The sequence below is a fragment of the Cervus canadensis genome, chromosome 27, assembly GCF_019320065.1.
Source record: "Cervus canadensis isolate Bull #8, Minnesota chromosome 27, ASM1932006v1, whole genome shotgun sequence".
Lineage (NCBI taxonomy): Eukaryota > Metazoa > Chordata > Mammalia > Artiodactyla > Cervidae > Cervus > Cervus canadensis.
Window position 1 is genome coordinate 32857563 of NC_057412.1, and position 17273 is coordinate 32874835.

At 37.1% G+C, this 17273-nt stretch overlaps 1 protein-coding gene across 3 annotated transcripts in view; it reads left to right on the forward strand.

The window, feature by feature from the left end:
• Positions 1 to 17273, forward strand: part of ZNF654 (zinc finger protein 654) — an 88713-nt gene that overhangs the window by 53218 nt on the left and 18222 nt on the right. For 2 of the 3 annotated variants that reach the window (XM_043448833.1, XM_043448832.1), the window contains exons 3-4: positions 109 to 190; positions 15414 to 15549. In XM_043448833.1, coding sequence (XP_043304768.1) covers positions 109 to 190; positions 15414 to 15549 — 218 coding nt within the window. Of the gene's footprint in view, positions 1 to 108; positions 191 to 15413; positions 15550 to 17273 lie in introns of those variants that run through there. The other variant, XM_043448834.1, reaches the window with a different exon arrangement.

A 17273-nucleotide genomic window follows, 5' to 3' on the forward strand; every position in this document is an offset into this window, starting at 1 on the left:
AAAGCCAACTATTTTAAAGCTAAATATCTGGTATTATGTAACTGTTATTTCTTGACAATCTTTTAAATTGGGGCAAAAAAAATCAATCCATTCACTTATTCTTTCTAGGAGTTTCTTTGAGTTGCTGCTGTTCTTTGGAAGAGATGAATTTTATGAAGAACCCTTAAAGGATATTCTTGGATCTTTCCAGGTAAAACAGTTTATTAACTTCATTTTAATATACCTTTGAAACAGGCCCTTATGCTCCCCCTGAAAATAGTATATTGATTATAAGCTTCTAGATTTCCTAACATGGCAATGCTTAAGATTCTGTTATACTGGCAGAAAAGAAAGTTCTTAAAGGTAACTTTTAGCTGTATTTCTAAGCAGTTTATACATTAGATTTTAATTCCTTATTTGCTAGACTGGAGCCTGCTGCCACCACCCCCTGTAGCTTCCCAAGCACATCCTTTTATTGCTAGCATGCTTTTTATTGCTAAAGGCTTTCATTGCAAAACCCCATGCAGAACTTAGCCATAGAAAAAGCAGTCTTTTTGCTTAGACTAGAAGCAGGCTGTCTGTCCCCATGCCACTTTTTCCCTTGGCTATTTTCTGATTTTCTCATCTATTTCCTTAATAGCCTTCCCAAGAGAGGAGGCAGGTTTTTTTTCCTTTTTGTTTTTGCATACACTCTATGAATGAAGAGTAAATCTAGAAGGGGATGACTAAAGATCTAAGATGTCACCTATAGATACAAGATCATATGTTTTTTTTACCATTTTGTTGGAAAGCAGTATATAGTACTGTGGCTTACTACACAGGCAGTATCTCATTGCCCTTTTTGGGGGTGGAATAAAGGAAGATGTGGGGCTTCCCAGGTGGCGCACTGGTAAAGAATCCTCCTGCTAATGCAGGAGACACAGGTTTGATCCCTGAATTGGGAAGATCCCCTGGAGAAGGAAATGGCAAGCCACTCCAGTATTCTTGCCTGGGAAATCCAATGGTCAGAGAAGCCTGGTGGGCTACAGCCCATGGGGTTGCAGAGTTGGACACAACTGAGTGACTGAGCACACACACATAAAGGAAGATGGACTTTGAGCTCCCCCTAGGGGTATAATTGTTCAGACAACATATTGCATTCTACATTGAGGAAGGAAATCATCAGAGTCACAGAGAAGTTGTGCAGTGCTTTCTCTCCCCTATAGTTTTTACTTCATGTTTACTTAAAGAGTTTTAGATTGAGTTAAAACAGATTTTTATGATTGATCATTCTGGTACATACATAAAATAGGAAGTGAAGTGAAAGTCGCTCAGTTGTGTCCGACTCTTTGCGACCCCTTTGACATATAGTCCATGGAATTCTCCAGGCCAGGATGCTGGAGTGGGTAGCCTTTCCCTTCTCCAGAGGATCTTCCCAACCCAGGAATCAAACCCAGGTGTCCCGCATTGCAGGTGGATTCTTTCCCAGCTGAGGCACAAGGGAAGCCCAAGAATACTGGAGTGGGTGGCCTATCCCTTCTCCAGCAGGTCTTCGCGACCCAGGAACCGAACCGGGGTCTCCTGCATTGCAGGCAGATTCTTTACCAACTGAGCTATCAGGGAAGTCCTAAAATAGGAAAACTATAAGCAAACTTAATTGGCTAAGGTATATCTAAAACTTCTTCACACTCAGAATCTGACTCTAGAATTGCTTTTCCTCTCCAGTCATCAGTGTCTGTTTTTCTACACTATTTTGTGTTCAGTGGCATCGAAAGTGTTGGTGATGTAGCATTTCCTAAAATAATTAATAAAAGAACTAAAAGTCATTTGTACTGGGTTTTTAAAAGCTTAAAACGACTTAAAATAAGTTCCTGTTTAACTAGTCACCTTTTGACTCCTGCTTCAGGGGTATTAAGTTAGATTAATTATCCTAAATGTTACCTATACCATCACCAGTAAACCGTTTGGCAAGGTTTCATGCTGTCTTTAATGTCCTTGCATTCAGAATGACAACTACATCATAACCATTACCAGGCTGACATGGATTCAGATAGTATTGTAAAACAATCTGATTTCAGTGTTATAAAAATATGAAAAAAACACACCTTAGAATCAGTTACATTATATTGAACTTTCTATTGTATCCATCCTTACATTCAGCAAAAGAGGTAAAAACGCCTGTTCTCATGGAAATTGCATTCTAGCTAGAGTCTATATTCAGGTATTTTAAAATAATTTTCCATTCCATTTTTCCTTTGACACTTGTGTCCTTAGCAATCTGTTCTTGAATTTTTGCTTCAGTAAATATTTATTTAGGTCCCACTGTGTGCTATGCACTAAGTGCTGTAAAAAAACCATAATAAGCAAAACCAGAAAAGTCTTGCTATTGTGGACTTTAATTCTAGTTTAGAGACAGAAAGACAGGAAGTCAAACCTTTGTAAATTGCAAGTATTTTAGAAAGTGACAAATGACTTCAGTGGGAAATACTGAAGTGTTTTTAGAGTTGATGAGAGACAGTATTTGACTTCTGTTTTAAATGTGTGAAATCATAATATTTGTGAAGGGTATATCCTTTTTTCGCTTTGTCAACAGAGTTTCCATTCAGTTATCTAAATAATTAATTCCTCAATAGAGAGAGTTCCTCAACCTCGATAGGTTTGCACTGTTTTCTATTTCCTTAACAAATTCTAAAACCCACCCTTTCTCCTGTTTGTTTTCAACCCCTGCATTTCTGCTACTTGTGATATTGTGGCCGATTCCTACTCTAAATTTTCCTAAGCCTCTAATTCCTGCCTCTTTGGAGAAATTTCAACTTTTGTTTCCATTTTAGCTTTATCTGTAGAATAGTCTTCATTTTCTAACTGAACCACTGTTGCTGGTGCTTCCCCAGCCATGTGCCCTAAGGGACTCAAGAAAGGCCAACATGTAGTCCATCGTGTATACTTTTTTAAAACCTCACATTTGTAAGCTTGTGAATTCTCCAGGCTGTAGACCAACCTTTGATAATCCAATGATAAACCCAATGTCCCCTTTTGAATTTTTTTTTTTTAGTACTTTCTACTAGTGCAAGCCCTAGTTCCCAAGTGGTACATTTCTATCCATCTTTCATACAGATTCATACCAGCTAAGATCATGCTCTTTCTTCTCTACAAGAAGTAGGACAAACACAGTGCTGCTCATACTTCAGTGTACATAAAGATCACATGGAAATTTCAGTAAAATCCAAGTTAACGATTCAGTAGTTCTGGTTTGGGACCTGAGAATCTGCATTTCTAACAAGCTCTGAGGTGATACTGATGGTGCTGGTCCCTAGATCACACTTTGAATTAGCAAGGTTCTAACATTCTTGGCAGATGTGAGTTAATTGTTCATTCTCTTCCCCACCCACTTCCTTCCCATTTCCCGATTTGCTGCTCTGTCATCTTGGGCGAGTTACATAATTTCGGTGTCAGTTTCATTGTTTGTAAAGTGGGAACAGTAATTGTATTTGCTGCATAGGGTCCTTCGTTTGGCATTGTTCTTTAAAAAAATGACCAGGTTTAAGGCCTAAGAGAGGCCTATAGCCTGTCTGGTGAAGTATGTGAACTCATTAAGTCATTTTATTCGGATTTCTGTTTTTCGCGATGAAATCAAAACCTACCTCTTAAACTCATTCTTTTCTTCTGTGAATTTCAGATTTCCTAAACCTTGAGTTGTTTAGGTAGAAATTACTTATTCTTCTTATCCATTGACTATATTTTTCTCTGTGCTTTATTCCAAGAGGAAACTTCATTCTTAGAGCAAGATGTTCCATATACAGATTGTCCCCAACTTACAGTGGTTTAGCTTAGGATTTTTCAGCTTTACGATGGTGTGAAAGCATACCATTCAGTAGAAAGTGTATTTCACATTTTGAAATATGGTGCTGTCTGATGATGCTGGGCAGCGGCAGCAGCTCCCAGTAGCTCCATTTGGCCATGCCATGATGAGAGTAGACAACCAGTACACTTAAAACCATTCTGTACCCAGACAACCATTCTGTTTTTCACTTTCAATATAATCAATAAATTACATGAGGTATTCATTACATTTTACTATAAAATAGGCTTTGTGATAGATGACTTTTCCCAACTACAAGCCCAGTATAAGTGTTCTGAGCATTTTTAAGGCAGGCTTGGCTAAGCTATGATGTTTGGGAGGTTAGATGTATTAAATGCATTTTTGACCTACGGTATTTTCATCTTACAGTGGTTTATTGGGCCTTAACCCCCATGTAAGTTGAGGAGGATCTGTGCTGGCTCCTAAAAGCTTGCTTTCTTGGTACTTGGCTTCTGGTAATTATTCTTTACGTCAACATAAGAAGATGACACATTTCTCGTGTGATGCACCAACTTCATTATTATTATTTTTAATCTGTTCGTTGGTGAGCTTTCCATAGGCTTGTAATTGAATTCATACACTTGGTCTCCAAAATCCGTTATTTTAATTAAATAGACTCCCAATGAAATGACAAAAATAATGTAAAATTTGGAAAAAAATTCCTTGTGAATGCTATAAAATAGGCAGTTGATTGACTGAATGTGATCAAATAGGGAAATGAGAGACGGAGATAAAAGAGAGGAACTGTCCAGTGCTATCCAGTAATACGTGGCTCTCCCCACCAGCTTGTGACAGTAGAGGCCAGAGGAGATAGCAAATAGTGGGGCCTTTGGTATGTGGCCAGTCTCATTCTGGTTGGTGCTTCCTGAAAATACCCTAGGTGTGCAGCAGAACCAACAGAACAGAGATTGTGATGTGACTGTTAAACCTACATTAAAAATGGCATGTATGGCTCTGCATGAGAGCATTCCTTTCATTGAGAGAATGATGGTATGACCCAAACTAAATGCAGCCTGTCCCAATACCCAGAGGTAAGAGAGTTTTCTGAATAGCTCAGCTGTACAGGTCCAGCTGTAGCTTCCTCATGATTTACTGCCTCACAGGCCATTACTCTTAACAAATCATACTTAGGAACTTTTACCTTCTCTTTGGACTTGAAAAATTTGGCAGAGACTTCTTTATCCATTAGTAAAACAGCTCTCTGTTGTAAATACTGGAGGCAGAGATGAATAATGAGACTATATAACATGAATTACCATCAGTTACAGGGTAAGATAAAAGGTGGTTTTTGTTTGTTTGTTTGTTTGTTTTAAGGATCAGTTATGTTCTTGCTGTGGTTGAGTCTCAAGTATCTTCCATGAAACTGAAGTGAAATTTAAAAGAAAGGACAACCTCAAGAATGTATGGAAGTAAAATACTGTATGGAGAGGAAACCACTAAATTAAAAGTATAGTGAAGGCTATCAACAGCAGATTAGCTCTAAGAAAAACCAAACCAGTGAAGTAAATAATTTTTAAAAATTAATTTTCAATTCATAGTTACATACAGCCATATCTTATTACAGTCTTTGATTTTAGGATAAAAAAAGCTCCTACAGATGCAGGGCTCATAGAAAAACTAGGATTCTCACAAAGGAATAAAATCAGGTCTGCAGTGAACTTCTTCATTGTAACAAATGCCAGAACAAATAATATCTGGAGTTTTTAAAGGGAGAAAATATTATTTAATAATACAGATGCCAAGCCCTATAGTTTATGAGAGAGGGCAACAGAAATAAATAGTCCAGATACTTAGAAGACAAACCAGCTACATCTCTTATCAGGAAAACAAAAGAAAGAAACCAGCTGATTTAGAAGTGATCAAAGTAAATAATTTACACAGAGTGGTTACAGGAAAAAAAAAATAGGACTGATCTGAAGAAATAAGTAAAAGTAAGCACACTTATTGTTAATATGTTGTTATGAAAATCCTATTAATATCAGAAATGATTCTGAAAAAAGAAACTATAAGTTTTAAATAAAAGTACACACACACAATAATCAACAACTAAGATCTCAGATTATAGTACTGATTGGATGGAAGTAAGGAAAGGAAGGAGGAATCAAGTATATTCTTGGGCATTTAAGCTGAAGTAACGATGTATGTGCTAAGTGACTTCAGTCCTGTCCAACTCTTTGCAACCCTGTGGACCATAGCCCACCAGGCTTCTCTGTCCATGGGATTCTCCAGGCAAGAATAATGGAATGGGTTGCCGTTTCCTTCTTTGAAATAACCACGTAGAGTAGTGCTATTCACTAACTGAGCATTGATCCTATGGGGAAGAGGAGGATCTAGAATGAAGGTAAGTTCCATTCTAGACACAAGAGTTTTAAAGATCTTTGGAATATCCAAGTACTAATGAGGCCCAAAAGCAGAGACATTACTTTACCAACAAAGGTCCATGTAGTCAAAGCTGTGGTTTTTCCAGTAGTCATATAGGGATGTGAGAGGTGGACCATAAAGCTAGTGCCAAAGAATTGATGCTTTTGAACTGTAGTGTTGGAGAAGACTCCTGAGAGTCCCTTGGACTGCGAGGAGATCCAACTAGTCAGTCCTAAAGGAAACACGTCCTGAATATTCCTTGGAAGGACTGATGCTGAAACTGAAGCTCCAGTACTTTGGCCAGCTGATGCCAAGAGCCAACTCATTGGAAAAGACCCTGGTCCTGAGAAAGATTGAAGGCAGGAGGAGAAGGTAAAAACAGAAGATGAGACAGTTGGATGGCATCACCAACTCAATGGACATGAGTTTGAGCAAGCTCGGGAGTTGGTGATGGACAGAGAAGCCTGGCATGCTGCAGTCCATTGGATTGTAAAGAGTTGGACACAACTGAACAATTGAACTGAACTGAATTGAACGATGCCCAGTAATGGTAGATTTATTGGTTTTTATGTGTATCTCCCTAATTTGTTTCTTTTTAAGTCAAGATCATGTGTCATTTTATTAATCAAGAGAAAAATAAATGTTATATAGATTTTTGTTCAATTGTTTAATTTGGGGAGGGGGAAGAGATTGACCCTGGAGTAGTCAACAAAATCCCAGCCTGTAATCTAAAAGCATTACGGCTAGAGCTCTGTCGAGATGCAGGGTTCCATGCCAGGGTCAGGAAGGTCCCCTGGAGGAGGAAACGGCAGCCCACTCTAGTATTCTTGTGTGGAGAATCACACGGACAGACGAGCCTCGCTGGCTACAGTCCACAGGATTATAAAGAGTCTGACACAACTGAGCGACTGAGCATAGAAGTTGGCCTTAGTTAAGATTTTTTTTTTCTTGGTACTCCACCCTATTTTTCCATCTGTTTGACCTTCTTTGTGTGAGTAGGGAAAGGAGGTGGAGGAAATAGGGGACAAAAACTCCCAAACAGGAGGAGGCCCAAGGCTATCTTACTGCAATAGCATCTTGAAGAGCAAAAAATAATCAGAAGTAAAAGAACCAGCCACAAGAGAGGAGTTTAAATAGCTTGTTATGTCCACCCTGTTTTACTAGGGCAAGTGTTGATTGATCTCCCCCAAGAAGTTAGAGGGGCTTCCCTGGTGGCTCAGATGGTAAAGCATCTGCCTGCAGTGCAGGAGACCAGGGTTCGATCCCTGGTTTAGGAAGATGCCCTGGAGAAGGGAATGGCAACCCACTCCAATATTCTTGCCTGGAGAATTCCATGAACAGAGGAGCCTGGTAGGCTACAGTGCATGGGGTCACAAAGAGTCGGACACGACTGAGCAACTGACACACACACAGAAAGAAGTGAGAGTATATATTCATCGTCTTCATAAGACCAGTGTGTCTCCCAGATTTTATTATTTTAGCTAATAGGAATATGTTTAGAACTACTGACATTTCACTAAAACCTTCTCAAAACCTGGATCATGTCCCCTCCCTAGACTACATGGAATAAATTTCCCAAATGATTTGGCAAATTTCTCATCTTGGTATTCAAAACGACCTTTGTAGCTCTGGTTAAAAGGTTTTTAAATATAACTCCAAGCAAGGCTTCAACAGTACGTGAACTGAGAAATTCCAGATGTATAAGTTGGATTTAGAAAAGGCAGAGGAACCAGAGATCAAATTGCCAACATCCATTGAATCATAGAAAAAACAAGAGAATTCCCAAAAAACATCTACTTATGCTTCATTGACTACACTAAAGCCTTTCTCTGTGTGGATCACAACAAATTGTGGAAAATTCTTAAAGAGATGGAAATACCAGACCACCTTACCTGCCTCCTAAGTAAGCTATATGCAGGTCAAGAAGCAAGAGTTAGAACCGGACATGTAACAACAGACTGGTTCCAAATTGGGAAAGGAGTAGGTCAAGACTGTATATATAGTCACCCTGCTTATTTAACTTATATGCAGAGAACATCATGTGAAATGCTGGACTGGTGAAGCACAAGCTGAAATCAAGATTGTAGGGAGAAATATTAATAACCTCAGATGTGCAGATGACACCACCCTTATGGCACAAAGTGAAGAGGAACTGAAGAGCCTCTTGATGAAAGTGAAAGAGGAGAGTGTAAAAGCTGGCTTAAAACTCAGCACTCAAATAACTAAGATTATAGCATCTGGTCCTATCACTTCATGGTAAATAGATGAGGAAACAATGGAAACAGGGAGAGACTTTATTTTCTTGGGCTCCAAAATCACTGCAGGCATAAAATTAAAAGACACTTGCTCCTTGAAAGAAAAGCTATGACAAACCTAGATAGCATATTAAAAAGCAGAGACATTGCTGACAAAGGTCCGTCTAGTCAAAGCTATGGTTTTTCCAGTAGTCATGTATGGATGTGAGAATTGGACCATAAAGTATGCTAAGTGCCGAAGAATTGATACTTTCTCAAACTGGTGTTGGAGAAGACCCCTGAGAGTCCCTTGGACTGCAAGGAGATCAAACCAGTCAATCCTAAAGGAAATCAACCCTGATTATTCATTGGAAGGCTTGATGCTGAAGCTCTAATATTTTGACCACCTGATGCAAAGAGCCAACTTATTGGAAAAGAACCTGATGTCAGAAAAGATTGAATGCAGGAGGAGAAGGAGATGACAGAGGACGAGATATTTGAATGGCATCACTGACTCCATGCAATGGACATGAGTTTGAGCAAACTCTGGGAGATGGTGAAGGATAGGGAAGCTTGGCATGCTGCAGTCCATGGGATTGCAACGAGTCAGACACAACTGAGCGACTGAACAACAAATATCAGCTTAAGAGCAAAGCATTCTGTGAGAAGCAGTTTCAAAATTTTGTTCCCATATTATCTGAACATATTAATACTTGAAGTAATATATATTTTCCCAGATAAAATATTTCTAAATAAATGATTAAACCAAAAACCTGAGAAATTTTATTCATTCATTCAACAATATTTATTGGAGCTTAAGTAACTTGTCAATTTGTAGCATAACCCATATTGTGACCTATTCTCTTGACTGACCTATTCACGGAGTCATATTTTATGTTTAGTTTGCCTGGTAACCTTAAGGTAGCTCAAGTAAATCTTGCAGCTACCTTAATTCTACTTCAGGGTCTATCTTACAGGTTAGAACTGTAACAATAGCACTTCTCTGATGGCCATATCATTTCATTACTTATTGTAAATTATTGATAGTTGGGTAGGTTGTGCTTTCATACTCAGCACACATAGAAATATATTTCTTTGTAATCTTCAGACTTTCTATGTAAAAATAATTTTAAACTAAATTAGAAGTAAATGTTTCTTAATAAGATATCCAGAAATTAAATTTTCTGTCTTTAAATTGAAAGTGCTGTGCTGTGCTGTGTGTAGTTGCTTGGTCATGTCCTACTCTTTGTGACCCCATGGACTATATATAGCCGCCAGGTTCCTATGTTCATGAGGATTCTCTAGGCAAGAATACTGGGAGTGGGTTGCCATACCCTCCTCCAGAAGATCTTCCCAACCCAGGGATCAAACCCAGGTCTCCCATATTGCAGGTGGATTCTTTACCATCTGAGCCACAAGGGAAGCCCATTATCATGGCAACTACCAATTAATTCTGAAATCTGATTATACTCTGAGTTGGTGGCTTTACTTTATTTATGATTGATTTCCCCTTCAAAGAAAAACTAAGTAACATTTACATTGTTACCTAAAAATTTTAGATGTATAAAAATGTAATCAGGTTTATTAAATAGGAAACAATAACTCATAAATATTTTTATTTTTTCAAAAGCCCCAATAGTTCACTTATAAGTACATGATTTCTAGTTATTTTTAAAAATGAAATATGGATAATTTATATGCAATAATGAATTTTTTATAATTTTAAGATGAGACTCACCTTAGAAATTTAATCCAATAATTCCTTATTTTATGGATCAGAAAATTAAGCTCAAATGAGTTGAGGTTTATAGAATCCTATTCTCAGCTCAGCCTTCTTTCCAGTATTCCCTAATCTACTAAATGATGCAACCATGTGTTTGAAGTAACGTATGGGTCAAAAGGATAGGTTTAAAGAAATGTTTTTATTTATACTTCTATCTTAAATTCTTCATGGTCTTAACATTTTAAAGCCTTTTCAAGACCACCCTAATGGGGAGAGGGAGAAATGAGAAACCTTAGTGCGGCTATCTGACTAATAGCAGATGAAGGCATCGACTAGAGTGCAAACTGTAGGAATGGCAAGGAAGAAGCAGACCAGGAGATGTTGAAGAAAACTGCCAAGCCATTAGGATCAAAAGAAGAAGATGAGTTTTATAACTGATACCAAACACAAATTAAAAATAAATAACACCTAAAACTAGGAATCCTTAGACTTCTATCATACCCATTCAGACTTTGTTTTTTAAGTTTGAACATATATCCCCAATATGTGTATAGTTGTTATTTTATGTACATGTACTAATACAGTAGTATTTGGAAATATTCCCTGTGGCTCAGATGGTAAAGAATCTACTTGGAGTGTGGAAGACCCAGGTTCGATCCCTGGTCCTGAAGATCCCCTGGAGAAGGGAATGGCAATCCACTCCTGTATTCTTGTCTGGGGAATCCTGTGGAGCGAGGAGCCTGGTGGGCTACAGTCCATGGAGTCACAACGAATGGGACACGACTGAGTGATGGACACTTTCACTTTCACTAATACTATATGGACTCCCAGATGGCTTGGTGGTAAAAAAATCTGCCCGCCAATACAGGAAACATGGGTTCATCCCTGGGTCAGGATGACCCCTTGGAGGAGGAAATGGCAACCCACCCCAAAGTTCTTGCCTAGGAAATCCCGTGGACAGAGAAGCCTCATGGGCTATGGTTCATGAGGTCGCAAAAGAGTTGGACATGATTTTAGCAACTAAAGAACAAAAATATGTAGTAAAATAATATTTTAACAGCGTAAAACTTTAATGACACCAGTATGACTGAATGTGCTTTATTTTTTTTTAATTTTAAGGTATTATTGAAAAATTTTTAATAAAAAATTTGCAATTTTCAATTTTTTTTTCAATTTGACTAAATTTGTTGTTTCTGAAATCACTGTTTTCTTGAATAGTAACCGTTTTTTAACAAATTAACTGAAAACTCATTAAAATGCTCCAAATGAAGGATGTTTTAAACAGAAAATTCTAATTATGGCATAGATACAAGCATTATAGTTGGAATTGATTTGGGGCAACAACAGTCATGTAATGATGTAAATACATCCAAACATCTATTTTAAATGATCATCTAAGAACTTTCTTTTACAGAGTAGTAACTTTCTCACTGTATACTATTCTTTATATATTAGAAAACTCAGAATGCTAAGTTTTTCAAAATCATCAGATAAATACTTCTCAGAAACCTATCACAGAAAAGAACAGCAAATTTGTGAGAACTGTTTTTGTAAAAGAAAACTGCATAACATCTTTGAATTTTACCCCCTTTGAAGTACTTTACCATAGCTAATGAAAATATATTGATAAAAGATATGATCATTCTCATTTCAAAGTGTTATAAAGATTTTGCTGTATTTTAAAGTCTTTGTTTTTATAAATCAACCATATTGAATACCTTTTATATTTTTGCTTTCATCTGCTGCAATATCTTGCTTATGAATGAATTTGATGTGGTATTTTATACTTTTATTCTGGAATCTGATTTCATTCAAAGTAAGACATATTTCATAGTGCTTCTACTTTCACAGATTTCTGTGAAATCCTAATTTGATTTAAAATGTTACTTATTATTTAAGAATATGTCTTCTCTGGTATACCTTTCCTTTTCTGACTGAAGAAACTTTTAACTACTTAAAGTAGTTACTACCTAAAGTAGTAAGATGGCAACACCTAGTCAGTAATGCAGGGCCTTTCTCCTATGTAATGAGTACCAGAAGAGTGGAGCTGTACAGATTTTCAATACTGCTGGAGAATTATTATGGATTGAGGTAGCTAGTGGAGGCTTCTCAGTGGGAAGACAGGAGAAAGTTGTAGGAGAGAGTGGTAGGAGAAAAGGCATAGGCAAGAAAGTACGAGGTAAGTTTGGGAGACATTAAAAACCAGGCTGGAGAAGAGGAGTCGTGGTGTTCATTAATAGGTGAATCAGTTAGGTTGGTAAATTCAGAGGTCCTTAAACATGAAGTTTGGGTATTAAGAACTTTTATACTAAGATAAACGAAAGGATTCAGATTAAGTTTGTGTAATGGCCAGAACACTGACCTGCAGCTACAGAGACATGTTGTGGTGGCCAACTCTAAAGTGGCAGCAAGTTTGGGAAAGAAAAGTCTTCTGGAACTAAACAGATTATAAAAGAAGAGTGAGGAAGTTATTGTTTCTCTCTACTTTGGCAAAGACACAAGGCTGAATGTAAGTTTCCAAGGGAAATATATTTAGCACAATGCAGTGGGTTAATAAAGGATTAAGTTAATATATAGGTCCAAGTTTTTAATTAAATAAACCTCCTAAAAATGCAATGTAAATATACTCTAGAAAAGATAAGTTGTAAATCTAGAGTGATTTAAGTATTTCCTTTTTCACTTGAGAGCTTTTAAATTGAAAACCATTCAAAAAAGCCACCATACTATTTAAGGAGAAATGAGCCAAAAGACACTTAAAAACTTTTCTTTCATTCTGTTTCTTATTAAATAGACCAAAGTGAAATCTTTATTTCATCTCTATTTCCTATCCAGACTTACATCCCCATAGAAGCGGTCTCCAAAATATGTTGTATTTGACTCGAGTGCATGCACCAAAAAACAAAACTTTCACTTAAATGTAATTTTATCTTAGAAAATGAACTTAAGCTAATTTACTAATTTTAATAGAAGGATTGGTAGGAAGGAGTACAAGTATATACTTTATAGTATAAACATTTATGACAGTACACTTTAAATGTAGGAGATACAATCAAAACATATGCCAGAGCTGACTGAGGGATAGCTATTGTTAAACATACAGATTATTAGGGTTTTCCCTTAGAAACTTTGAATTATAATAATTAAATAGTAGGTTTAATAATTAGGTTTGAATTGGGGTCTGGGAATCATCTTTTAACAAGACCTCCAAGTGTTTCTTATTTTCTGCCAAGTTTAAGATATTAGCAGTAGATGTGTTTCATCATCTTTTGATTTTAGGCCCAAGTCCTGTTTTAGGTGCCACAGTGCTAAAATGCTGTTTTATCTGCAGCAGAGTGAAAGCCTCACCGGTGATTCATAGGCTGGCATCCAGCTCACTTTATTTCTTGTGCTTTGGACCAAAAGCCAACTTACAGTAGCTTAATTTGTATGGGCAATGATATGTATGTCTAGAGTAATTTAGGAATTTGTTTACCTTGAGGTTTGAAACTGATTATAATTTTTATCCGTGAAGTCATTGCCCAGATCATTACTGTGTTCCATGTGTTAAAAAAATCATGGCTGATCAATAACCTTATACCTTATTTTTTGAGTGCTATAACATGCTGACACATCGAAATATAGAAATTAATTTTACACTAAGCAGTTGGGTGTCCTAAAATTAAATATTTATTCAGAATCTTTAAAAATACTAGGAAAAAAGTAGCTTGCATTTATTAGTATTTGTTATGTGCCAGGCATTGTCCCAAGCACTTTTCAGTACTATGTGTTGTTTAATCCTCACAACAATCCTATGAAGTAGGTGTTTTTAGTATCCATTTTGTAGAGGAGTTAACTGAAAAAGCAGAAAGGTTAAGTAACTTGCCCACTGCTTATAGGGTTTTTGTTTGCTTGTCTGCTTATTTTAATTTGGGAATTCCATAAATAACTTTTAGAAGTTATTTTCATGTTTTGACTTAATGATACTTCTTTGAATGGTTCTTTATCTTGAAACTTGATTTCTTCTACTGCCTTGTTCTCTTAAAAGACAAAATCTCTTTCATGTATTTTAACAATGAATGAAAAGTGGCATAAAGATATCACTTCGGACTACTGAAATAATGAAAGAACATGACAATTTAATAAAAGCAAAATGTTAATTGCCACTTTGAATATGTAGTCTAATGATTAAGTAAAATTTGTAAATATATATGGTTTTATTCTGAAGCTTCGCTTTATAACTAAGTTTTTCATGTCTGAGAGATTTTTTGAGCACAGAAAAAAATTTTGACAGTTGTTTGTGTTTTAAGTAATGTGCATTCTATTCCAGTTTTTAGCATTGCCAATGTCAGTATCTAGTTTTTTCTTAAGGCCTTAAGTTCAATTTATGCATTAAAAAATAAATCTATCTATACCTTCACTAAAGTCTTCAGTTAATCTTTTTAAATTATCAAATTCCATGAAACATTTTTTAAAAACACCTAACAAAGTACATAATGAATCTAAGATGCATAATCAAATGATTAAATCATGTAAATCTAAGTAAACCAAGTTATCTTAACATTGTTTACAAACTTATGTTATATAACTCATATTTTAATCACCAGTCTATAAAACATTTCAAATATCTTTTGTAACCCCCACAAATGCATAGACAAATGATCAGTTAATGCCCAACTTATCAATAGTATCTTTATCTTAAATCTAATGCAAAGTCTTCATATTATAGGCTAGATTCATTCCTTCAGCCTTTCATTTCTCATCTCAAGACTATAAATCTACTTATACAACAGTGTGGAATGGAATTTCCATCTTCCAACCTCTGCTACATCTTAAGATTCTACATCTGGGATCAGGGACAAGGACCTGTACCTACCTGCCAGCCAGAGTCTGCACTGAACAGGGACCTCTTTATTCCCTTCTTATTGTCAGGCCTGCCATTGTTAATAGAAACTTAATGAGCCCTCACATAACTGAACATACATGTTTTATATTTTTGCAACCCGGTTCTTTTCCTAGGAATGATGCATCCCTTATGTTTTTTCCTTAGGTTACACTTTATCCCTGCTATAATGGGATTTTCTAAGTCCAATTATGTACAAACTGTGTAACCTTTGGTATTAAAGCCTGTTTGTGTACTAATGGGGTTTTGACACCCTAATTAGGTTACTAGAGCAACCCTTTCTCTTTCATAGTTTTAACAGCTGCCTCATTGACCATCAGTCATTTTATTGACAATGATGATCAAGTTTAGTTTTAACCCCTTTAAATTCACAAAGCCAAAATGATTTTTCTCTCCTAGGAATGCCAGAATCACCTCCGCAGATATGGAAATGTGAATCTGGAACTGGTGACTCGAATCATTAGAGATGGTGGCCCATGGGAAGATCCTGTGTTGCAAGCTGTTCTAAAAGCCCAGCCAGCATCTCAGGAGATAGGTACTGCAGGAGACTCAAAGCTAAGCCTACATTTGTGAGAAGCAGACACAGTTCATTTTCCAGCTAGAGCAGTATTAGTGTTTTTTATTTCACAATACTGAATCAGAGTAATGTATTTTCACATGAAGTGTGTTTAATTTGCTATATTAACCCAACCCAAGAGTGATTTGACACAAGATTTAGGTAAAACTATCTCTAGTAATTTCCTATTAAAATGGGAATTCAGACTGTTAACATATTTAGTATCCAGATGCTACTTGTTTACAAAGAGTTTGTATTTGTCACTTCAGTTATGTTTTTAAAATCTATTTAAGTAGGAACACCCTTAAAAAAAAACAACAACAACACCCTACTTAAGCACATGGAATCTCCCTTATACAGGAAACTCTGTGAAGGATGGAACTCCTTTAGCTTTTGTTTTGATAAACACTAACATATCCTACACCTAGCCCAGTGCCTGGTACAGTAGTAGGTGTTCAGTATCAGTACTTGTTTATTGAATGAATGACCACATGAATGCATAAGTAATATATGACTAATTAAATGAGTAAGTAAATTTGAGTTCCAAATACTCTAGAGCAGTATTTCCCAAGCTTCCTTCATCAGTAGGAGTTTTGCCTCATCCCCTTACCACCTGCATACCTTTTTGACATCACTTTCTCTCTAATCTAGATTCCTATGAGCCAAAATCTCCTTTTGAAGGCAGGAAGCTCTGTCAACTATTTCTAATTAATTCTTCAAAAAATATATATATATACTTGCCATATTATTTCTGAGCCCCAGAACATTTGGATCACCAAAACTTAGAATAAGCACAAAGGTCTGGACACTGGAGAGCATGGAGAGCGTATGGAGTGCAGTTACAACATGGCCAAAGGTTGAAAAGACAGACCTCTAGCTGGAACCATCCAGACATTGGTCTGGTGAGAAAACGTTGCACACCACCAATTGCCTGAGTGTGTTAGGATCTTTCTGTTTGTCCCAGGTAAAGGGGTGGGAGTGGGTTGTGAGAAGAACTGAGTGGGGAAGGAGCTGTGATTCTGAGCAAACTGACCCCCAGATACAAGTGCAGGGGACAAGAAGAGATGTGAGAGAAGATGAAAAAAGAGATAAGACCAGGAGAGATAATGCAGAGTGGTGGAATGAGATGGGAAACAGGAGAAGACTAGAAGGAAAGAGCTAAGGTACATGTGGCAGTGGTATCGTTGTATAAATATAAAGGACAGAAAGGAGAATTAACACTTGATGTGAAGTTCTCAGAAAGGAACTGAAAACAAACAAACTGAAGACAGAGGCAGTAGTTACATTGGAGGAGGAAGAGTTGGATTATTGAGGGAACTATGAACCATCATATATAGGGAAGGCAGGGGTAACAGCCTTGAATGAATCTGAGGAAGCTGGGGAATGTGGCCAGAGGGGACAGGAGCTAGGCAAAGACAGATTCATTCGGAGTGAGAGCAGGAGAAGAGTTTGGGTTTTTCGGATAACTTTTAGGTTTCTCTGACTAGGAGCTGGAACAAACCAGTTGTTGGCTGGTGTGAGGCTGACAGCCTTTGTATACACAGTTCACAGGCTTGCCTGGTCACTCAGATGGTAAAGAATCTGCCTGCAACGGTTCAGTCCCTGGGTCGGGAAGATCCCCTGGAGGAGGGCATGGCAGCCCACTCCAGTGTTCTTGCCTGGAGAATCCCATGGACAGAGGAGCCTGGTGGGCTATAATCCAT